Consider the following 20,883-nt stretch of genomic DNA (forward strand, 5'->3'; position numbering starts at 1 on the left):
CATTTATTAAGCTCTTACTATGCGCAAAGCACTGTTCTAAGCGCTGGGGGGGGGGGGGATACACGGTAATCGGGTTGTCCCACGTGGGGCTCCCAGTCTTCGTCCCCATTTTCCAGATGAGGAAACCGAGGCCCAGAGAAGTGGACTTGCCCAAAGTCACCCAGCTGACAAGTGGCGGAGCCGGGATTTGAACCCGTGACCTCCGACTCCAGGGTCCGTGCTCTTTCCACTGAGCCACGCTGCTTCTCCTCACCTTAGTTCCCAGTTCATCAAAAAAAGCTCCTCTTTCCTTTCGATAGGAAGGATATTACTCTATTTATTTATTTTACTTGTACCTATCTATTCTATTTATTTTATTTTGTTAGTCTGTTTGGTTTTGTTCTCTGTCTCCCCCTTCTAGACTGTGAGCCCACTGTTGGGTAGGGACCGTCTGTATATGTTGCCAGCTTGTACTTCCCAAGCGCTTAGTACAGTGTTCTGCACACAGTAAGCGCTCAATAAATACGATTGATTGATTGATCGATTGATAGGGAACACGTCGACCTACTCTTTTGTATTCTCCCAAGCGCTTAGTACGCCGTCCTATACTGCTTGATGTATTCAGTCTCTCACTACATCCTGGTGATCCACCTGTTCCACGTAGGGCTCACAGTCTTCATCCTAGATAGGGAACAGAGACACAGAGAAGTTAAGTAACCTGCCCAGGGTCACACAGCAGGCAAGTCGGGGAGCTGGGATTAGAACCCAGGTCCTCCTGACTTCCAAGCCCGGGTTCTGTGCACTAGGCCATGCTGCCTTGTTAGTGAACCCAGTACACTGCTTAGCACAGTGCTCTGCACGCACTAAGCGCTCAATAAATACGACTGATGATGATGATGAACCCCAGTTTCTGGAGGCTGCTGCCAGCGGACGTCGAAGGATCCCTTTCCTTCGGATTTCCTTTCCCTCCCTGTAATTGGAGGTGGTCCAGCTGGCATCGCCTGATAAGCGAATGACATCCTATGAGAGCCCGGGTTTGGGAGTCAGAAGGCGTGGGTTCTAATCCTGCCTCCGCCGCTTGTCTGCCGTGTCACCTTGGGTAAGTCCCTTCACTCTGGGCCTCAGTTCCCTCATCCGGAAAATAGGGATTAAGACTGTGAGCCCCACCTGGGACAACCAGATTACCTTGTATCTACCCCCGCGCTTAGAACAGTGCTTTGCACACAGTAAGCGCTTAACAAATACCATCGTTATTATTACTTGGCCCACAGTAAGCGCTTAACAAGTACCCATCATTATTATATTATTATCCTACGCATACTAGCTTTCTGTCTGGGAGGGGTTCTGAGGAATAAGCAGTTGTCCGCTCTAGAAAATTATGGGTTTAACAATGAAAAGTTAGAGTTAAAAAGAGAGCAGGCAGAGGGAGGTAGCCAAGCAATCTGAGCAGCACCACAGACATCGTCAAAAAGCCAGGGAAAAGACTACCAACAGTGAAGTCCTGGAAGTCTAGACGGCGAGCCCGTCGATGGGTAGGGACCGTCTCTATATGTTGCCAACTTGTACTCCCCAAGCGCTTAGTACAGTGCTCTGCACACAGTAAGCGCTCAATAAGTACAAATGAATGAATGAATGAATGAAAAGAAAGTAGAGACGTTTGCAGGACCACAACTACATAAATCAGCCGTGTAACGTGGTTTAACATGGTTTGAAATACGATTGATTGATTGGAAAAGTTGAACGTGACACCGGGTTGGCCGAGCCGGTGAACGATAGTCCTAGAGGAGAAAATAATCTTCCCGCTATTCGATTTTGGCCAAAGTTTCTGTAGCGTTTGGGGTTTGATTTGATGTCCACGTTTTAAAAAGGGCAAGGAGAAGAGCTGGAAAAGGATCCCCAGATTATTGACAGTACTGCTCAGGGCTCCAAGATGAGGGAAAAAGGGCCTTTGGGGAAAAGCTCAATAAAAACCAGAGCACCCTCATTTTGAGTGGGGGGGTGAGGCATCCGGGGGATTGGGCAGAGACGGGAAGGAAAAGACAGCAAGCAGGAGGGGATGGGAAGGGAGAGGAGGCAGAGGTACTTTGGGATCAATCAATCAATCAATCGTGTTTATTCATCATCATAATCAATCATATTTATTGAGCGCTTACTATGTGCAGAGCACTGTACGAAGCACTTGGGAAGTACAAATTGGCAACATATAGAGACAGTCCCTACCCAACAGTGGGCTCACAGTCTAAAAGGGGGAGACAGAGAACAAACCAAACATACTAACAAAATAAAATAAATAGAATAGATATGTACAAGTAAAATAAATAGAGTAATAAATATGTACAAACATATATACATACATGCAGGTGGTGTGGGGAAGGGAAGGAGGTAAGATGGGGGGATGGAGAGGGGGACGAGGGGGAGAGGAAGGAAGGAGCTCAGTCTGGGAAGGCCTCCTGGAGGAGGTGAGCTCTCAGCAGGGCCTTGAAGGGAGGAAGAGAGCGAGCTTGGCGGATGGGCAGAGGGATTGGGGGCATTCCAGGCCCGGGGGAGGACGTGGGCCGGGGGTCGACGGTGGGACAGGCGAGAACGAGGGACGGTGAGGAGATTAGCGGCGGAGGAGCGGAGGTTGCGGGCTGGGCTGGAGAAGGAGAGAAGGGAGGTGAGGGAGGAGGGGGCGAGGGGATGGACAGCCTGGAAGCCCAGGGGGAGGAGTTTCTGCCTGATGCGCAGATTGATTGGTAGCCACTGGAGATTTTTGAGGAATCTCCAAATCTGTTTATTGAGCACTTACTGTGTGCAGAGCACTGTACTAAGCGCTTGGGAAATACAAGTTGGCAACATAAAGAGACAGTCCCTACCCAACAGTGGGCTCACAGTCTAAAAGCCTTACCGGGGGCTGGAGCCAGGTGCCGGTAGCTAGGGGGAAAAGGTGGGGAGATCACCCTTCAGGCCGCCATGTCCCATGGGCCCCGTGGCCCCCACACCACTAAAAACCCACCCCAAGATTGAGGGACGAGGAGTCGGTGTTGTCTGCCCACCTTGCCCCTGCCTGGGATCTGTCAGCCCAGGGATCTGACGAGAGCCGCTGGGGACGCGGCCTGGCCTCAGTGGCCTTGTCCCCTCAAGGGAGACAATGTTTATTGGGTGCCATGATAATAATAATAATGGCATTTATGAAGCGCTTACTATGTGCCAAGCACTGTTCTAAGCGCTGGGGAGGTTACAAGGTGATCAGGTTGTCCCACGGGGGGGCTCCCACTCTTAATCCCCATTTTCCAGATGAGGTCACTGAGGCCCAGAGAAGTGAAGTGACTTGCCCAAGGTCACACAGCGGACAGGTGGCGGAGCCGGGATTTGAACCCGAAGCCCGGGCTCTTTTCCGCCGAGCCACGCTGCTTCTCGAGCACCCACGCCCGCTCGGGCCACAGGGGCCGAGCACGCTGAACTCCTGGGCCACAGAGCAGCCTCAGGCCAGGAGCAGAGGGGATTTCCGGGCACCTGGAAACTGGTTTTAGACTGTGGATCATCAAAGATCCTAAAGAAAATCAAGCCGGAGTTGCTAGAAGCAGATAATCGTGCTCTAGAGATCCACTGAAAGGAGAAATACACCACATTAGACCACATTAATCTGTTAGACTGTGAGCCCACTGTTGGGTTGGGACCGTCTCTAGATGTTGCCAACTTGGACTTCCCCAGCGCTCAGTACAGTGCTCTGCACACAGTAAGCGCTCAATAAATACGATTGATTGATATTACTTACTAGACCTTAACTGAAGAGCTGCTTTCAAGAGTTCTCATGCGGTAGCTTTATTTGGATACTGCTTCGCTAAGTGCGTTGATGTGTGGTTTTTCTGACTAAAAGCTCTAATTTTTATTAAAATGTTGTGGGCAAGATCCAGGGCTTCATCCCATTTGTTTTTCTCCAGGCCGGTGTACGTCACCAAATTCTCAGTATACCGCAGGATTGACTTCAAGAACCTGTTAAAAAATATCAAGACAAAATCAGAAAATTACGGAAATATCTCCGTTACCTCATTCTACCATTAACTGCCCCTGTTATTTTAGATCGAAACTGTCTCTTCATTTCTACAATTGCTGCTAAAATGATCAGTCAGTGGGATTTATTGAGTGCTCACTATGTGCAGAGCAGAAAATTACAGAAATATCTCCGTTACCTCATTCTACGATTAACTGCCCCTGTTATTTTAGATTGAAACTGTCTCTTCATTTCTACAATTGCTGCTAAAATGATCAGTCAGTGGGATTTATTGAGTGCTCGCTATGTGCAGAGCATTGTGCTAAGCGCTTGGGACAGCACAGTAGAATTAGCAGACACATTTGCTGCCCCAAATCAGAAAATTACAGAAATATCTCCGTTACCTCATTCTACCATTAACTGCCCCTGTTATTTTAGATTGAAACTGTCTCTTCATTTCTACAATTACTACTAAAATGATCAATCAGTGGGATTTATTGAGTGCTCACTATGTGCAGGGCATTGCGCTAAGCGCTTGGGACAGCACAATAGAATTAGCAGACACATTCGCTGCCCCAAATCAGAAAATTACAGAAATATCTCCGTTACCTCATTCTACGATTAACCGCCCACGTTATTTTAGATTGAAACTGTCTCTTCATTTCTACAATTACTACTAAAATGATCAATCAGTGGTATTTATTGAGTGCTCGCTATGTGCACAGCATTGTGCTAAGCGCTTGGGACAGCACAATAGAATTAGCAGACACATTCGCTGCCCAAAATCAGAAAATTACAGAAATATCTCCGTTACCTCATTCTACGATTAACCGCCCCTGTTATTTTAGATTGAAACTGTCTCTTCATTTCTACAATTACTACTAAAATGATCAATCAGTGGGATTTATTGAGTGCTCGCTATTGTGCTAAGCGCTTGGGACAGCACAACAGAATTAGCAGACACATTTGCTGCCCATAATGAGCTTACAGTCTAGGGGGGGAGATTCTTATATGAACGAATAATTTATAATATACAATTTAAAGATAAGTAAGTGCTGTGGGGTTGAGGGTGGGGTGAATGTCAAATGTCCCAAGTTTGCAGATCCAAATGCAAATATCTTTCCTCTCCAAGCAAAAAGGAGTGTGGAGTGGCAGAGTCTGCCAAACCAAGAATGGTTCTGTACTTTGATGATGATAATAATAATAATAATAATAATAATAATAATAGTGTGTGTTAAGCACAGTGCTCTGCCCACGGGTATTTAATAAATACTACAACTATCACCATTTTAATAGGTGGGAAATTGTTGCCACTCCTAAGAGTGTGTGTTAAGCACAGTGCTCTGCCCACGGATATCTAATAAATACTACAACTATCACCATTTTAATAGGTGGAAAATTGTTGCCACTCCTAATAGTGTGTGTTAAACACAGTGCTCTGCCCACGGGTATTTAATAAATACTATAACTACAACTATCGCCATTTTAATAGGTGGAAAATTGTTGCCACTCCTAATAGTGTGTGTTAAGCACAGTGCTCTGCCCACGGGTATTTAATAAATACTACAACTATCACCATTTTAATAGGTGGGAAATTGTTGCCACTCCTAATAGTGTGTGTTAAGCACAGTGCTCTGCCCACGGATATCTAATAAATACTACAACTATCACCATTTTAATAGGTGGAAAATTGTTGCCACTCCTAATAGTGTGTGTTAAGCACAGTGCTCTGCCCACGGGTATTTAATAAATACCAGAACTACAACTATATCGCCATTTTAATAGGTGGAAAATTGTTGCCACTCCTAATAGCGTGTGTTAAGCACAGTGCTCTGCCCAAGGGTATTTAATAAATACTAGAACTACAACTAGCACCATTTTAATAGGTGGAAAATTGTTGGCACTCCTAAGAGTGTGTGTTAAGCACAGTGCTCTGCCCACGGGTATTTAATAAATACTAGAACTACAACTATCGCCGTTTTAATAGGTGGAAAATTGTTGCCACTCCTAAGAGTGTGTGTTAAGCACAGTGCTCTGCCCACGGGTATTTAATAAATACCAGAACTACAACTATATCGCCATTTTAATAGGTGGAAAATTGTTGCCACTCCTAATAGCGTGTGTTAAGCACAGTGCTCTGCCCAAGGGTATTTAATAAATACTAGAACTACAACTAGCACCATTTTAATAGGTGGAAAATTGTTGGCACTCCTAAGAGTGTGTGTTAAGCACAGTGCTCTGCCCACGGGTATTTAATAAATACTATAACTACAACTATCACCGTTTTAATAGGTGGAAAATTGTTGCCACTCCTAAGAGTGTGTGTTAAGCACAGTGCTCTGCCCACGGGTATTTAATAAATACTACAACTATCACCATTTTAATAGGTGGGAAATTGTTGCCACTCCTAATAGTGTGTGTTAAGCACAGTGCTCTGCCCACGGATATCTAATAAATACTACAACTAGCACCATTTTAATAGGTGGAAAATTGTTGCCACTCCTAATAGTGTGTGTTAAGCACAGTGCTCTGCCCACGGGTATTTAATAAATACTAGAACTACAACTATCGCCGTTTTAATAGGTGGAAAATTGTTGCCACTCCTAAGAGTGTGTGTTAAGCACAGTGCTCTGCCCACGGGTATTTAATAAATACTAGAACTACAACTATCGCCGTTTTAATAGGTGGAAAATTGTTGCCACTCCTAAGAGTGTGTGTTAAGCACAGTGCTCTGCCCACGGGTATTTAATAAATACCAGAACTACAACTATATCGCCATTTTAATAGGTGGAAAATTGTTGCCACTCCTAATAGCGTGTGTTAAGCACAGTGCTCTGCCCAAGGGTATTTAATAAATACTAGAACTACAACTAGCACCATTTTAATAGGTGGAAAATTGTTGGCACTCCTAAGAGTGTGTGTTAAGCACAGTGCTCTGCCCACGGGTATTTAATAAATACTATAACTACAACTATCACCGTTTTAATAGGTGGAAAATTGTTGCCACTCCTAAGAGTGTGTGTTAAGCACAGTGCTCTGCCCACGGGTATTTAATAAATACTACAACTATCACCATTTTAATAGGTGGGAAATTGTTGCCACTCCTAATAGTGTGTGTTAAGCACAGTGCTCTGCCCACGGATATCTAATAAATACTACAACTATCACCATTTTAATAGGTGGAAAATTGTTGCCACTCCTAAGAGTGTGTGTTAAGCACAGTGCTCTGCCCACGGGTATTTAATAAATACTAGAACTACAACTAGCACCATTTTAATAGGTGGAAAATTGTTGCCACTCCTAATCGTGTGTGTTAAGCACAGTGCTCTGCCCACGGGTATTTAATAAATACTAGAACTACAACTATCACCATTTTAATAGGTGGGAAATTGTTGCCACTCCTAAGAGTGTGTGTTAAGCACAGTGCTCTGCCCACGGGTATTTAATAAATACTAGAACTACAACTAGCACCATGTTAATAGGTGGGAAATTGTTGCCACTCCTAAGAGTGTGTGTTAAGCACAGTGCTCTGCCCACGGGTATTTAATAAAAACTAGAACTACAACTATCGCCATTTTAATAGGTGGAAAATTGCTGCCACTCCTAAGAGTGTGTGTTAAGCACAGTGCTCTGCCCAAGGGTATTTAATAAATACTAGAACTACAACTATCGCCATTTTAATAGGTGGGAAATTGTTGCCACTCCTAGCAAACAGTCATCCAGCGCTTAGAACAGTGCTTTGCACACAGTAAGCGCTTAATAAATGCCATTATTATTATTTAACAGAATTACCTACAGTCTCAATTCTATGCGGAGGATACCTCTTCCACTGCACAGACCAAAGGCAAAATGTTTAGCCTCCGAAAGGAAGGAAATGCTCAGCTGTTAATCAATTTACCGAATGCAGATTTTGCAGATGAGGCGACTGCGGCCCAGAGAAGGGAAGCGGCTTGCCCAAGGTCACACAGCAGACACGTGGTGGAGCGGGGTTAGAACCCAGATCTTTCTGACTCCCGGGCCTGGGCTCTGTACAATTTATTGAGTATTCTATTTATTTTAATTTTGAATGAATGAATTCCTCTATTTATTTTACTTGTGCATATTCTATTTATTTTTTTCTGTTAATATGTTTGGTTTTGTTCTCTGTCTCCCCCTTTTAGTATTTTATTAAATTTTATTAATAAATAAATTTAATAAATATTAAATAATATTTAATAAATACTAGAACTATTTATTAATTTATTTATTTCTCCCCCTTTTAGACTGTGAGCCCACTGTTGGGTAGGGACTGGCTCTATCTGTTGCCAACTTGGACTTCCCAAGCGCTTAGTACAGTGCTCTGCACACAGTAAGCGCTCAATAAATACGATTGATGATGATGCAGGAGCAGTGTGGCCCGGTAGAAAGAGTACAGGTCTAGGAGACAGAGAATCTGGGTTCTAGTTCTGGCTCTGTCGCTTGATGATATAATAATAGTAATAATGATAATAATAATAATATGTGTTAAGCACTTCTGAACACTGGAGTAGATATGATCGCCTCACACTGTCCCAAAGTGGAGTTCACGGTCTAAATAGGAGGGAGCACAGGTATTGAAACCTCATTCTACAGAGGGGGAAACTGAGGCACAGAGAAGTGAAGTGACGCGCCCAAGTTCACTCAGCAGACAAGTGACAGAGCCAGAACGAGAAACCAGATTCTCTGACTCCTAGCGTGGCTCAGTGGAAAGAGCCCAGGCTTTGGAGTCAGAGGTCATGGGTTCGATTCCCGGTTTTGCCACGTGTCTGCTGCGTGACCTTGGGCAAGTCACTTCTCTGGGCCTCAGTTCCCTCATCTGTAAAATGGGGATAAAGACTGTGAGCCCCATGTGGGACAACTTGATCACCTTGTATCCCCCCCAGCGCTTAGAACAGTGCTCTGCACATAGTAAGCGCTTAATAAATGCCGTCATTATTATTATTATTATTATTATTATTTCTACTGGGCCACATTGCTCTTGCACAGAGTATCATCATCACCATCAATCGTATTTACTGAGCGCTTACTGTGTGCAGAGCACTGTACTAAGCGCTTGGGAAGTACAGAGTCAGCATTCAATCCATCGTTTAGAGCTCTGGCCCGGGAGTCAGAGGACCTGGGTTCTAATTCCGCCTCCACCACTTGTCTGCTCTATGACCTCGGGCAGGTTGCTTCACTTCTCAGTTCCCTCATCTGTAAAATGGGCAGTAAGACCGTGAGCCCCACGTGGGACGGGGGCTGCCCCGGCACTTCGATCAGAGCTTTTAACAAGTACCATTGTTATAATAATAATAATGATGGTATTTGTTAAGCGCTTACTATGTGCCGGGCACTGTTCTAAGCGCTGGGGGAGATACAGGGTAGTCAGGTTGTCCCACGTGGGGCTCACAGTCTTCACCCCCATTTTACAGACAAGGGGACTGAGGCCCAGAGAAGGGAAGTGACTTGCCCAAGGTGACGCAGCAGACAAGTGGCGGAGCCGGGACTAGAACCCGTGACCCTCTGACTCTCAGGCCCGGGCTCTAACCACTACGCCATGCTGCTTCCCTGTTCTTATTACTATTATTCTCCCAGGGGCCGGGGAGCCTCTGGAATACTGACCGATTTTAGCTGAATTTTGCACGCTCCCAATCAATCAGTCGTATTTATTGGGCGCTTACTGTGTGCAGAGCACTGTACTAAGCGCTTGAATGTACCAATACATTCGAGGGCATCTGGCAACCAGTCACGCGCTGAAATTGATTACTATGGGAATTTGTGGCATGCTCCTTGTGGGGGCATTGAACAAGTTAAATTGCATATTTACTTAAAACCTCCCTCAGCACGTGTAGACTGTAAACTCGTTGTGGGCAGGGAATGTGTCTACTTACTGTTGAACCACAGTCTCCCAAGCGCGTAGCACAGTGCTCCGCACACAGTAAGCACTCAATCAATTCGATTGACCGACTGACATATGTATACCAATTGTCAACTTTTTTATACTGGTTTATCCTTTGTGTCAATATTTTGAGGTCTATTTTAAGGTCGGTCTTTGTCCTAAGAGTGTAAGCTCAGTATGGGCTGGATTCATTCATTCATTCATTCATTCATTCAATCGTATTTATTGAGCGCTTACTGTGTGCACAGCACCGTACTAAGCGCTTGGGAAGTACAAGTCGGCAACATAGAGAGACGGTCCCTACCCAACAGTGGGCTCACAGTCTAGAAGGGGGAGACAGAGAACAAAACCAAACATATTAACCAAATGAAATAAATAGAATAAATATGTGCAAATAAAATAAATAAGGAAATAGAGTAATAAATACGTACAAACATATATACAGGTGCTGTGGGGAGGGGAAGGAGAGGAGAAGCATCTCCTGCTTCTGCGGTACTTTTCCAAACCATTGGTACAGTGCTAACCCCCAGTGGGTATTCAGTACGTCCCTTTACTCACTTTAAATACCGCTGATATTCCGAAGTATGTTTCTCACAAACACCGTGTACGTTGACTAGTTCCAGAGAAATTAGCAGTAAAATTAACAGGAGCACAGGCGACAGAAATTTAATACTAGAAATAAACAAAAGACTAGTTAGCGCAGATATCATTTTCCCCCCAAATAAAAGTACTCCCTCACCTACTTCATGATTCGTCCGACAAAATGAGGGGCTTCGAAAGGATAGTATCGTTTTGGCACTTGAGATTTCTATCAAAGTTGTGGGGCTGGGGCAGGGGACCAAATCAGTTAAAATCAGTCAATATCAATCAGTCGTATTTATTGAGCGCTTACTGTGTGCAGAGCACTGTACTAAGCGCTTGGGAAGTACAAGTTGGCAACATATAGAGACAGTGGGCTCACGGTCTAAAAATCAGTCAATCAATCAATCAGTGGTATTTACTGAGCACTTTATGCAGAGCACTGTACTAAGGGGGAGAGAGACATTAAAATAAATCATGAAAAGGTACATAAAGTGCTGTGGGGCTCAGGGTGGAGTGATTTGTTATTTGGGTGGAGTCCAAACCAAGTGCAAGGACGAAACAGAAGGGAGTAGGAGATGAGGACGAAAGGCCTTTTGGAGATGTGATTTGCATAGAGAAAGCGCTTAACAAATACCATCATTATCATTATTATTATTATTATTATTAACAAGGCTTTGAAAGAGGGGAGAATGCTTATCCGTTCCCTTCTAGTTATTTGGGTGGAGTCCAAATCAAGTGCAAGGACGAAACAGAAGGAAGTAGGAGACGAGGACGAAAGGGCTTTTGGAGATGTGATTTGCGTAGAAAAACCGCTTAACAAATACCATCATCATTATTATTATATTATTATTATTAATAAGGCTTTGAAAGAGGGGAGAATGCTTATCCGTTCCCTTTTAGTTCTTTGGGTGGAGTCCAAATCAAGTGCAAGGACGAAACAGAAGGAAGTAGGAGACGAGGACGAAAGGCCTTTTGGAGATGTGATTTGCGTAGAGAAAGCGCTTAACAAGTACCATCATCATTATTATTATTATTATTATTAATAAGGCTTTGAAAGAGGGGAGAATGCTTATCCGTTCCCTTCTAGTTACTTGGGTGGAGTCCAAATCAAGTGCAAGGACGAAACAGAAGGAAGTAGGAGACGAGGACGAAAGGCCTTTTGGAGATGTGATTTGCGTAGAGAAAGCGCTTAACAAATACCGTCATCATTATTATTATTATTAATAAGGCTTTGAAAGAGGGGAGAATGCTTATCTGTTCCCTCCTAATTATTCGGGTGGAGTCCAAATCAAGTGCAAGGACGAAGCAGAAGGAAGTAGGAGACAAGGACGAAAGGCCTTTTGGAGATGTGATCTGCGTAGAGAAAGCGCTTAACAAGTACCATCATCATTATAATAATAATTATTATTATTATTATTAATAAGGCTTTGAAAGAGGGGAGAATGCTTATCTGTTCCCTTCTAGTTCTTTGGGTGGAGTCCAAATCAAGTGCAAGGACGAAACAGAAGGAAGTAGGAGACGAGGACGAAAGGCCTTTTGGAGATGTGATCTGCGTAGAGAAAGCGCTTAACAAGTACCATCATCATCATCATTATTATTATTATTAATAAGGCTTTGAAAGAGGGGAGAATGCTTATCCGTTCCCTTCTAGTTATTTGGGTGGAGTCCAAATCAAGTGCAAGGACGAAACAGAAGGAAGTAGGAGACGAGGATGAAAGGCCTTCTGGGGATGTGATTTGCACAGAGAAAGCGCTTAACAAATACCATCATTATTATTATTATTATTAATAAGGCTTTGAAAGAGGGGAGAATGCTTATCTGTTCCCTTCTAGTTAGTTGGGTGGAGTCCAAATCAAGTGCAAGGACGAAACAGAAGGCCTTTTGGAGATGTGATTTGCATAGAGAAATCACTTAAATACCATCATCGTTATTATTATTATTAATAAGGCTTTGAAAGAGGGGAGAATGCTTATCCGTTCCCTTCTAGACTGTGAGCCCGTTGTTGGGTAGGGACCGTCTCTAGACCGTCTTGTACTTCCCAAGCGCTTAGTACAGTGCTCTGCCCACAGTAAGCGCTCAGTAAATGCGATTGAATGAATGAATCTGTCGGATACGAAGGTTGAAGGAGTTCCAGGCCAGAGGAAGGATGGGGACAAGGGGCTGACGGCGAGATGGGCGAGATGGAGGTACAGTGAGAAGGTTGGTGTTTGTTAGAGGAGCGAAGTGTGCGGCCCGGGCCGGAGTAGTAGATCAGGGAGGTAAGGTAGGAGGGGACAAGTTGATTGATTGAGTGATTTAAAGCCAAAAGGAAGGAGATTCTGTCTGATGGAGAGATAGATGGGAAACCACTAGAGGTTTCTGAGGAGTGGGGAAGCACGGACTGAGTGGTTTTATAGAGAAATGGTCATCATCATCATCATCAATCGTATTTATTGAGCGCTTACTATGTGCAGAGCACTGTACTAAGCGCTTGGGAAGTACAAGTCGGCAACACATAGAGACAGTCCCTACCCAACAGTGGGCTCACAGTCTAAAAGGGGGAGACAGAGAACAAAACCAAACATACTAACAAAATAAAATAAATAGAATAGATATGTACAAATAAATAGAGTAAAAAAAATATGTACAAACATATATACTTATATACAGGTGCTGTGGGGAAGGGAGGGAGGTAAGATGGGGGGATGGAGAGGGGGACGAGGGGGAGAGGAAGGAAGGGGCTGAGTCTGGGAAGGCCTCCTGGAGGAGGTGAGCTCTCAGCAGGGCCTTGAAGGGAGGAAGAGAGCTAGCTTGGCGGATGGGCAGAGGGAGGGCATTCCAGGCCCGGGGGAGGACGTGGGCCGGGGGTCGACGGCGGGACAGGCGAGAGCGAGGTACGGTGAGGAGATCAGCGGTGGAAGAGCGGAGGGTGCGGGCTGGGCTGGAGAAGGAGAGAAAGGAGGTGAGGTAGGAGGGGGCGAGGGGACGGACAGCCTTGAAGCCCAGGGTGAGGAGTTTCTGTCCAGGCAGCACAGTGAAGTACAGACTGGTAGTGGGGCAGTGAGACAGGAGGCAGAGATGTCAGCCAGGAGGCTGATGCAGTAATAATAATAATAATAATAATAATGGCATTTATTAAGCGCTTACTGTGTGCAAAGCACGGGGGAGGTTACAAGCTGATCAGGCTGTCCCACGGCGGGCTCACAGTCTTAATCCCCATTTTAACAGAGGAGGTAACTGAGGCCCAGAGAAGTGAAGTGACTTGCCCAAAGTCACACAGCTGACATGTGGCGGAGCCGGGATTTGAACCCGTGACCTCTGACTCCCAAGCCCGGGCTCTTTCCACTGAGCCACGCTGCTTCTCAGTCAAGGCAAGATAGGATAAGAACAGTGGCACGTAGTAAGCGCTTAACAAATGCCATTCAATCGTATTTATTGAGCGCTTACTGTGTGCAGAGCACTGTACTTGGGAAGTCCAAGTTGGCAACAGATAGAGACGGTCCCTACCCAACAGCGGGCTCACAGTCTAGAAGGGGGAGACAGGCATCGAAACATGTAGACAGGTGTCAATACTATCAGAATAAATAGAATTACAGCTATAGGCGCATCATGAATAAAACAGAGTAGTAAATATGGACAAGTAAATAAAGTAGTAAATATGTACAAATATATACAAGTGCTGGGGGGAGGGGAAGAGGGGAGGACAGGGAGGAGGAGAGGAAAAAGGGGGCTCAGTCTGGGAAGGCCTCCTGGAGGAGGTGAGCTCTCAGTAGGGCTTTGAAGGGAGGAAGAGAGCTAGCTTGGCGGGCTGCTGCCGGGGGGCTGTAACACCCGCGGAGGGGCACCGCCGCACGGCGGGCAACCCGCTGGCCACCTGCCCGAGAAACCCGGCCTTCCCACTGATTAACTGATTGATTGATCCACAAGGGTTACTAGAGGGAAAGTTAGGGATATAGAAGGTAAAAAAAATCAGAAGCATTACTCGGCAACATTTGGATAGATATCAAGGAAGGCAACCATCATATTGGGTCCTCAAAGTATCCAGGTGCCACTGTTGAAAACATTACTTTCTAGACTGTGAGCCCACTGTTGGGTAGGGACTGTCTCTATATGGTACCAACTTGTACTTCCCAAGCTCCGCACACAGTAAGCGCTCAATAAATACGATTGATTGATCGATTGGGTGGACTTTTACTACGGGCCGATAATGGACTTTCTTAGGATAGGCTCATGAGGGCTCTTAAATTCCAGTTAAGATGCGGATCGAGTTTTGGTATGAAAAGCTTTCCATCCAGGCCAGATCTACAGGCCTGACAAGTTTGACACACGCCCAGGCTAGTGAGACATTTTCTTTTTCTCAGAGAGCATGTTCCTAACCCTAAAAGAAACTCTCTTTTTAAACATGAGAAGAGTGCTTCAAGTCTTGACTGTCAATCCCAGACTAAAGTCATCGGGAAATAAAGGTAAACTAAAGTGATTCTTGGTTTTGGAATCGTCCCCAATTCAAGCTTTAAAGAAAGAGGGTATCCGAGATTGTACTCTCCACTCTGTTGAAACAGCATCGTACAGTGGAGAAAGGGGAAGGCTGAAACTTAGACGAGGAGAAATAGAAGCGGCCCCCGCACTTAGGAGGGAGAGGAAGAAGCCAAGAAAGTCACTTTTTGGGGCCCTTCCCTGTCAATCCAAAGGATGATGAGGAAGGAAGGAAGCAGGAGGTGTCAGGTAGTTGGAGGAGAAAACCCGTGGTGACTCCGGACAGTCACAGAGCACAGAGGGTGATCAGAGATGACCTCGGGAGAGGGTTGGGATTAGATATGGGGGAAGGCAGTTTGAGCCACAATTGGTTTCACTGTTGCCAGATTAAGAAACTATTGAACATTATTGAGACCTCAGGTCTCGGTGTCTGTCTGGCGGAGGAGGAACTCCGGGTGTCGGAGAGTCGCGTGGACCCGAGAAGCTGTGAGAGGGTGAGGAGGCACTGTCCCGGCCTTGGCGGGTGGGGAGGGTGATAGGCTAGTTCATCCCCAGTGAACGCTTTTGCCTCTGAGGGGAAGCACAGGCTTCCGGAAAAGGGTGGTGGAAGCGAAAGGGATACAGGGATTTGCACTGAGAGATTGCCCCCCAATGCTGCATTTGAAAACCAGAAAAACTGGGGGGCTTTAGGACCTAACAGAGGCTAACCGGGGTCCAGGTGCACCTACAGTGACTTTGGGTACAAATCAATCAATAATAAATAATGATGGTATTTGTTAAGCGCTTACTATGTACAAAGCACTGTTCTAAGCGCTGAGGGGATACAAGGTTGTCCCACGTGGGGCTCACAATCTTAATCCCCATTTTACAGATGAGGTAACGGAGGCACAGAGAAGTGAAGCGACTTGCCCAAAGTCACACAGCCGACAAGTGGCGGAGTCGGGATTAGAACCCGTGACCTCTGACCCCCAAGCCCGGGCTCTTTGCACTGAGCCACGCTGCTGCTCCTTCGGCTGGCTGAGGACTACCAGATAGTTCACATTAAAGAAGCAGCGTGGCTCACTGGAAAGAGCCCGGGCTTTGGGGTCAGAGGTCATGAGTTCAAATCCCAGCTCCGCCACTTGGCAGCTGTGTGACTTTGGGCAAGTCGCTTAACTTCTCTGGGCCTCAGTTCCCTCATCTGGAAAATGGGGATTAAGACTGTGAGCCCCCCGTGGGACAAGCTGATCACCTTGTAACCTCCCCAGCGCTTAGAACGGTGCTTTGCACGTAGTAAGCGCTTAATAAATGCCATTATTATTATTATTAAAGAAATAAAGAATTCCCAAACACAGTTGACTCAGAGCCTTAGTCGAACTGTACAGTTAGAGAATCCCCTCAATCCTTCCCGCAGCTGTCGCCATTCAAGACAAGAAAAAGCATTTTTAACCTGTTCAGCATTCGAACGTAGTTTTGCCTCTGCCGGGACCGAAGCGTCTTCCTTGTCCACTGTTCATATCTAATTTCTGTGATGGCAATCACTTGATCGGACACCAGCTGGCATTGCCGGCCGATCTTCCGGAGAATCGTGAGCACTTCCAGGACGGGACGTGGACAGTATAAAGTGCGGACCGACCGGCCACAGAGTTCGCTGAGCAACTGGGACCACCTTAAAGACAAGGGGGAAAAAAATTAACTACGTGCATTTCTGGAAAAGATGTACCTGCAGAAAATTTTGATCCTTTCATAACTTCAATCCTGTTCAGTATTTTAATTGACATAAAAAAAGTATCAAAATGTTGCATTGGATAATACGAGTCGGAAAGTTCTCCAGATTCTCCTCAGCCGTCTGTCTTGAGGCTGATAAATAAACCAACCGGGACAGACGGATGGTGATACTTTTATTAGAGATCTAGACAGAGAATTACTCCTTTGGTTAATTCTGTGAATTAGAGGAACAGCATGGCATAGCGGATAGAGGACACGCCTGGGAGTCAGAAGGTCATGGGTTCTAATCCTGACTCCGCCACTTTCCTGCTGTGTGGCCTTTGGCAAGCCACTTCCCTTCTCTGTGCTTCAGTTGCCTCATCTGTGAGCCCCATATAATGATGGCATTTATTAAGCGCTTACTATGTGCAAAGCACTGTTCTAAGCGCTGGGGAGGTTACAAGGTGACCAGGTTGTCCCACGTGGGGCTCACAGTCTCAATCCCCATTTTACAGATGAGGTAACTGAGGCACAGAGAAGTTAAGCGACTTGCCCAAAGTCACCCAGCTGAGCCCTATATGTGATTTGCTTGTATCCACCCCAGTGCTTAGTATTATTATTATTATGGTATTTGTTAAGTGCTTACTATGTGCCACGCGCTATTCTAAGAGCTGGGGTAGTTACAAGGTAATCAGTTGTCCCACCTGGGGCTCACAGTCTTAATCCCCATTTTACAGATGAGGTAACTGAGGCACATATAAGTGAAGTGACTTGTCCAAGGTCACACAGCAGACAAGTGGCGGAGCCGGGATGAGAACCCACATCCTAAGAACCCTAAGCCATGTTGCTTCTCTAGTGCCTGGCACATAATAAGTGTTTCACAGATACCATAATAATAATTATTATTATTCTGTCTAACCCAAATTCTTCTTGTAACTATTAGAACTAATTTCCTTTTATATGGTCTTCAGTGATCACAGACAACAAGTAATTAGCATCCTCTCCGCAGAAAACCTTCAAAGGCTTTCACTCATCCAATTGTATTTATTGAGCGCTTACTAATAATAATAATTATGGTATTTGTTAAGCGCTTATGACGTGCCAAGCACTGTTCTAAGCGCTGGGGTAGATACAAGGTAAGCAGGCTGTTCCATGTGGGGCTCACAGTCTTAAACCCCATTTTACAGATGAGGTCACTGAGGCCCACAGAAGTTAACTACTGTGTATATATGTATGTACATATTTATTACTCTATTTATTTCTTTATTTATTTTACTTGTACATATCTATTCTATTTCTTTTATTTTGATTAATATGTTTGGTTTTCTTCTCTGTCTCCCCCTTCTAGACTGTGAGCCCGCTGTTGGGTAGGGACCGTCTCTATATGTTGCCAACTTGTACTTCCCAAGCGCTCAGTCCAGTGCTCTGCACACAGTAAGCACTCAATAAATACAATTGATTGATTAATTGACTTGCCCAAGGTCACAGCAGACAAGTGGAGGAACTGGGATTCGCACCCACGACCTCTGACTCCCGAGCCTAGGCTCTTGCCACTAGGTCATGCTACTCTGTACTAAGCGCTTGGAAAGTACAATTCAGCAATAAAGATAGACAATCCCTGCCCACCCTGGGTTTACAGTCTAGAAGGGGGGTGACAGACATCAAAACAAGTAAACATCGATATAAATAAATAGAATTATAGATATATACACATCAAAACAAGTAAACAGGTAGCTGAGGGTAGTCATTGAGTTACCCCATTTAAAGTCTTCTCTTTTTTAAGCTAAGCCACCAGTTATCTTACGCTGCTCTCACAGGGTGCATTTTCTAGCTCCTTAATCATTTTTGTCACTTTTCACGTCCCTCTTGGTAATTCAGGGGGAAAAGACCTGTTGTGTTGGAAGCATTTAACGAACCCTACAAGCTGTAATAAATGAATGTCCATCACCGGTTCCTCCGACAGTAAAAGACCATAAATCTTTTCAATATCTGAAATTCAAACAGGTTGACATCCTGGTTACTAAAAGAGTGCATTGGTAAGCATCCTCAGTAACTGTTGAAACTTACTTCTCTGTTGTAGGATTATCCATTAAATGATTGAAAACGTAAGGTCTCCATGGCATGTGACGCTGCAGCTCAGAGAAAACTTCCATAATCACTGGTTGACAGTCACTGGTTCCCAAACTGCTGTCTAATCTAAAAAAAATCCAAAAAGCCAGACTTATTACCAGAATAAAAAAAAAGGTCATACTGATGTATGTGTAAATTGACATTAATTTTTCAATAGTCTGCTAGAGGGTCTTGGGCAAAACCCAGCCCTTCTGTTTCTTTATTTATAAATTGGGGGTAATTAGTTTGATTTTCCCCTTAGGAGTGGAGGGGAAAATAAACTTTGTGAAGCGTGACTTTTATGAGGTGGCAAGACGAACCAATAGGCATGATAAACCCTAATACTCTCTGAGCAGCTTTACCAGACTCCTTATAAAGGACTTTTTTATTGTTATGGTATTTGTTAAGTGCTTATTATTTGTCAAGCACCGTTCTAAGTGCTAGGGGAGATACCAGTTGATCAGATCGGACAGAGTCCCTGTCCCACATGGGGCTCGCAGCCTAAGAGGGAGAACAGGTATTGAATCCCCATTTTACAGTTGAGGAAACTGAGGCACAAAGAAGTTAAATGTCAAGGTCACAGAGCTGGCAAGTGACAGAGCCGGGATTAGAGCCCAAGTTCTCCGACTCAGAGGCCTGGGCTTTTTCCACTACGTCACGCCGCTTACCATAGACTTTGTCTCTGTGTACTTTCTGCGTGCATAAGGGAACAAGGTGGAAACGTGGTGGAGACGTGATTTTCTGTAGGAAAGAAACTGGAACTTGGTAAGAGGAAGGCTGGCCTCCCTGATGCAGGCCATGAGGCCAAGCTGTAGGACTCTCATGCTCAAAGGGAATAAGCAGTAGCATTTATGGGCCCACAGTGCACACAGAAATCCTGTATTTTGCATTTTGCTAACCCTTCCAATGGTAAATTTACAGTAAATCTTCAATCAATGATATTTATTAAGTGCTTCTTAAGGTGCAGAGCACTGAACTAAGAGCTTGGACAAGTTCAAGTTCTTTCAGACTGTGAGCCCACTGTTGGGTAGGGACTGTCTCTATATGTTGCCAACTTGTACTTCCCAAGCGCTTAGTACAGTGCTCTGCACACAGTAAGTGCTCAATAAATACGATTGATTGATTGATTCAATATAAGAATTGTTAGACATGATCTCAGCCCACCAGGACTTTACCATCTAGAGGCAAACTGCAAATGATGGAACATAATAAGCTTCTCCTGGGAAGCAAGAGGGACGTATAGCCTGATATGCAGCAATCAGATTATACCTTTGCAAGTGCTAAATGTTGAAAGGTTTTTAATATAGTAGTTCGGCACACCTGCAATAATGCTCCATTTTCCTCCTCCCTGCAACACCACTTCTCCCTTATTGACTCCGACAGCTTTTCCAACTATTCCAGATCTCTAATTCCTTTACGAATTCCTTGAAGCAGCATGGTCCAGTGGATCAAACACGGGACTGGGAGTCAGAAGGACCTGGGTTTTAATCCTGGCTTCACCACGTGCCTGCCGTGTGATGGGCAAGTCACTTCTCTAAGCCTCAGCTGCCTCAACTGTAAGTTAAGCTCCTACTATATGCTCTTCAGAGTTACCCCTCTCTCCAAAGTCACCAGACACTTCCTTCTTGCCAAATTTAATGGATTGTACTCCGTTTCAAACCATCTCGACCGCTTGGTTGCCTCTGAAACTACGGCTCTCTCCTTCCTCCGGCAAACACCATCTAACCGCGGTTTCTCTGGCACTATCTTCTCCCGGTTCTCCTCCCATCTCTGGCAGATCCTTCTAGTCTCTTTCACCAGTTCTTCCTCTGCCTTGCTGACAGACGAGGATCAGTCCTGGGTCTCCTTCTCTTCTCAATCTACATCGACTCCTTCTGAAAGCTTATCTGCTCCCACAGATTCAACTACCACCCCTAAGCGGATGACTCCCAAATGTACCTTGCTGCCCTTTGATAACTGCAGTCTCACATCTCCTCTAGACTGTAAGCTCACTGTGGGCAGGGAAGACATCTGCCGCCTTTGTTGTTACTGTACTCTTTCAAGTGTTGAGTACAGTGCTCTGCATAGAGTAAATGCTCAGTAAATACAGGTAGAGGCAGATTGATCTCATCTGGCCTCTAGGATATCTATACATGGATGTCCTTCTGGTACTTAAAACTCAACAGCTCAAATCCTCTCCTCCCCCTGACTTTCCCATCACTGCCGA

At 45.0% G+C, this 20,883-nt stretch overlaps 1 protein-coding gene across 1 annotated transcript in view; it reads right to left on the reverse strand.

Annotated features, from left to right (window-relative positions):
- Positions 1-535: 535 nt before the first annotated feature.
- ERMARD (ER membrane associated RNA degradation) overlaps positions 536-20,883 on the reverse strand; it is a 57,019-nt gene continuing 36,671 nt past the window's right edge. Inside the window, exons 14-18 of the mRNA XM_038769516.1 lie at positions 18,636-18,764; positions 16,312-16,530; positions 10,407-10,520; positions 3,737-3,954; positions 536-660 (exon numbers count right to left, since the gene is read on the reverse strand). Coding sequence (XP_038625444.1) covers positions 3,771-3,954; positions 10,407-10,520; positions 16,312-16,530; positions 18,636-18,764 — 646 coding nt within the window. The 3' untranslated portion in view covers positions 536-660; positions 3,737-3,770. The remainder of the gene's footprint in view (positions 661-3,736; positions 3,955-10,406; positions 10,521-16,311; positions 16,531-18,635; positions 18,765-20,883) is intronic.

This window comes from Tachyglossus aculeatus, chromosome 2, assembly GCF_015852505.1.
Source record: "Tachyglossus aculeatus isolate mTacAcu1 chromosome 2, mTacAcu1.pri, whole genome shotgun sequence".
NCBI classification, from domain to species: Eukaryota; Metazoa; Chordata; class Mammalia; order Monotremata; family Tachyglossidae; genus Tachyglossus; species Tachyglossus aculeatus.